Raw genomic sequence first — 3,080 nt, 5'->3', positions numbered from 1 at the left:
CTGCCTGCGCCCACCTCAGACCACTCGCAGCAGCAACAGACGCTTTTGTGCTCCTTGCGCCGCGCCTGCACGACGATGTCATTCCCTGTACCTGCTCGTGTCTGTCTTCGTGCCTTCGCATCAGCAAACAATAGCAGCAAAGAGCAGGCCGTAAGGCTGTTTTTCTTCTTCTTCCTCGCCAAAACAGCAGTTGCTACCGTGCCTTCGCAACAGCAAACAGCAGTAGCAAACAGCAGGCCGTAAGGCGCTGTTTTTCTCCGTCTTCCTCGCCAAAATAGCAGCTGCAACCGTGCCTTTGCAACAGCAAATAGAAGCAGCAAACAGCAGGCCGTAAGGCGCTGTTTTTCATCGTCTCCTTCGCAAGGATAGCAACTGCTGTTGTGCTTCGCCAAACACCAAGAAGTTTATAGCAGCCGCAAGCAACTGTCCAGATTCTTGGGATTTCCTTTGAACCCTACAAGGTGAGTTCATCCCATTCCCTTCTATGTTAACCTTATAATTAAGTGTGGTGGTGTGTGTTCTTACTATATACTCTAGTTGTTTAAAATTATAGACTTTAGGCCGGAAGTTTATTGAACTTGAGAGTTCCATTATAGTGATAGAAATAGTTAGAAAAATTGTTTATTCGCTAGGTGGATTGCATACTTTCAAGTATTGTTGACCTTGAAACTCTAAGACCCTCATGTTCTCCGTTTGGAGTTAATTATTGACAAAATGGGGGTATTTTGTTTGACTAAAAACATACGTAAAATCTCATTGGTGAATAGGTATTAACATGCTTAAAGTACCGAAATTAAGTAAATCACAAAATGTAATGGATTTATAAGCATGTAAGTCATTTTATTGAATTTGGTGTGAAGGATGGTGTAAGTTGGACTTAGGCATTGGGATTATTATGTAATTTCCAAATCATCTTCTCATTTCCACTCGGAAATAGGCATTACGATGATTATGTAATTTCCGAGGTAAAGAGCTTATGATCACGACCGACTACATGACTGGATTAGGTTGATGTCAATGGTATTATACATGTAAGTGATACTCTATAACGTTGATCTATGACAAACTTTGTGTTCCATCATAATCAACAGTAAATCGGGTCTCCCCCTCCATCTCCGAATGTTTTGGCTCTGCCACGATTTACTTAGGACTTACCTTCCTCTTATACCGTTTAGAGCTACGTTATCGTCGTATACTTATATACTTTCTTGTATAAAAGGTTTTATAGTTATATTTATCCTATTGTTTGAACTCACTAGGCGTAAGCCTAACGCTCTATCTTGAAATGCCTTGCTTATCAGGTTCCTTTAGCAAAGGGGCATCAAAGGTTTGAGAAGAATGTAGTTCATAGAAATTTTTGTAGAAAAAGCACTTGATGCTTCGAGCGTTGCAGTGTGGTTGATCTTTGTATATTTTTGTGGAGTTGGTAGAAACACCCATTCCTAATCTAGGCTCAGAGTGGTTTAGATTAATAGGTTGTTAATTGTCAGCTCATTTATTGTTTTGTAAACGCTTTACTCCTCCCCTTTGTTGGGTGATTTTTGTTTTAGTTAAAATTTAGCTTGCCCGTTTGTTTTGTCGGAAAAATTTATCTCCTTTCCGCGTTTTGCTCCTTCTTTCGTTATATTTTTTTTGAGTGTTACAAGTTTGTATCAAATCTCTAGTTTAAGCGAACTAGGTACGGAACTAAGAAGCCTAGACTTAAAATTAAATTATAAGTGTTAATTTGTGTGTTATGGGTAGGACATTTAAGATAGGAGAGCCTTAGAATCAACAGAAATGCATGATTCATAAATTGTAGCGATGGTGTTGATGATCCTTATGTATAACTTGTTCAAAATTCCACTTAGCTAATGTTATTTTGAGTAAGTTGTTACATAAGCATGCTTGGGCTTACTTTTGTTACAAAATTAAAGATTGTGTTAGTACTGTATTATGTTGATCCCATATTTCATTTCCCTATCCTAACTCTCTGCCACTCTCTTGGATAGCATATTTTATGGAGAACACTCGGAGTAGACGGGATACCTCACCGGAGGGTCACACAGTGACTGAGTCTACCGCGGATCAGCCGCCACGGACCATGATCGCAAGAGTACATCCCAGGCAAAACATCTTGGGCGGTGTGGTTGACCACATTCCCCAAGTTAACCTTGCCACCTCTAACCTTGTGATGGAAGAGGAAACCCCATAGTCAAGAATGATGGGCACTATGATGAACACTATGAGCAGAGCTATGGCCCAACAGCAAGAATTCTTTTTAAAAATGTTGGAGGATAGAGATGCCAACAACCGTAAGCATGAAGCGGTTGCCGAGAACGTACCTAATGTGGGGTCCGGGGGTACCGAAAATGGAATCCCAACCCAAGAACTAGCAACAATTGATGCAAGAGAAGTGGGAAGAGTTTGCTCCTACAAGACGTTTCTAAGTTGCAAGCCACCAAAGTTTATGGGGTCAGATGATCCTGTGGCATGCATGAACTGGCTTCAAGAGATCGAGCAAGCCTTCCGGGCTTGTGAATGTGATGAGGGGCAAAAGGCGAATATTGGCTCTCAAATGCTAAGGGGCGCAGCCCTTACCTGGTGGAATATTGTCATATCAACCACAGAGTCCCAAGAGCTAGCCAAGATGAGTTGGACCACGTTTAAAGAAAAAGTATTGGAGGAATATTGCAATGAACAAGAGATGGATCGCATAGAAGAAGAGTTTCGGACCGTTAAGAAGCAAAACTTGTCAATGAGAGACTACATGCGACTTTTCATGGAAAAACTGAATTTAGTGGGACATGTGGCTTGAAAGGAGAAAGAAAAGATGAAAGCTTACCTAAAAGGGTTGCCCACAGACATGATGGTTATGGTTAGGAATTCAAGGGCTTCTGTTAGCTCTCATTCCTTGAATGTAAAAGTATAGAAAAAGTAAAACAGCAAGTACTGACAGAAGCTGATATGTCACAGAAGACAACAGAGGAAAATCAACATAAGAAGCTCAATCGTACAAGATTCAAGTTTCCAGAACCTCTGTCATCCATCACAGAGGTTCTGGAAACTTGTCCTCTGCAAAGACCATGCTACAAGTCAAA

The 3,080-nt window shown here is 40.9% G+C and overlaps 1 protein-coding gene across 1 annotated transcript; it reads left to right on the top strand.

Annotated features, from left to right (window-relative positions):
* Nucleotides 1-2,236: 2,236 nt before the first annotated feature.
* On the top strand, nucleotides 2,237-2,797 carry LOC112503168. The gene has a single exon (XM_025107235.1). The coding sequence runs from the start codon at nucleotides 2,237-2,239 to the stop codon at nucleotides 2,795-2,797; it is 561 nt and encodes a 186-aa protein (XP_024963003.1).
* Nucleotides 2,798-3,080: the final 283 nt, after the last annotated feature.

The sequence above is a fragment of the Cynara cardunculus genome, unplaced genomic scaffold, assembly GCF_001531365.2.
Source record: "Cynara cardunculus var. scolymus isolate 2C unplaced genomic scaffold, CcrdV1 Un_Scaffold_2655, whole genome shotgun sequence".
In the NCBI taxonomy this organism is placed as follows: domain Eukaryota; kingdom Viridiplantae; phylum Streptophyta; class Magnoliopsida; order Asterales; family Asteraceae; genus Cynara; species Cynara cardunculus.
The sequence above is the reverse complement of the archived record's forward strand: the minus strand, read 5'-3'. Positions and strand labels throughout refer to the sequence as shown.

Coding starts and splice junctions, on each gene's coding strand:
- LOC112503168 (XM_025107235.1), top strand. CDS start 2,237: ATGGCCCAACAGCAAGAATTCTTTTTAAAAATGTTGGAGGATAGAGAT.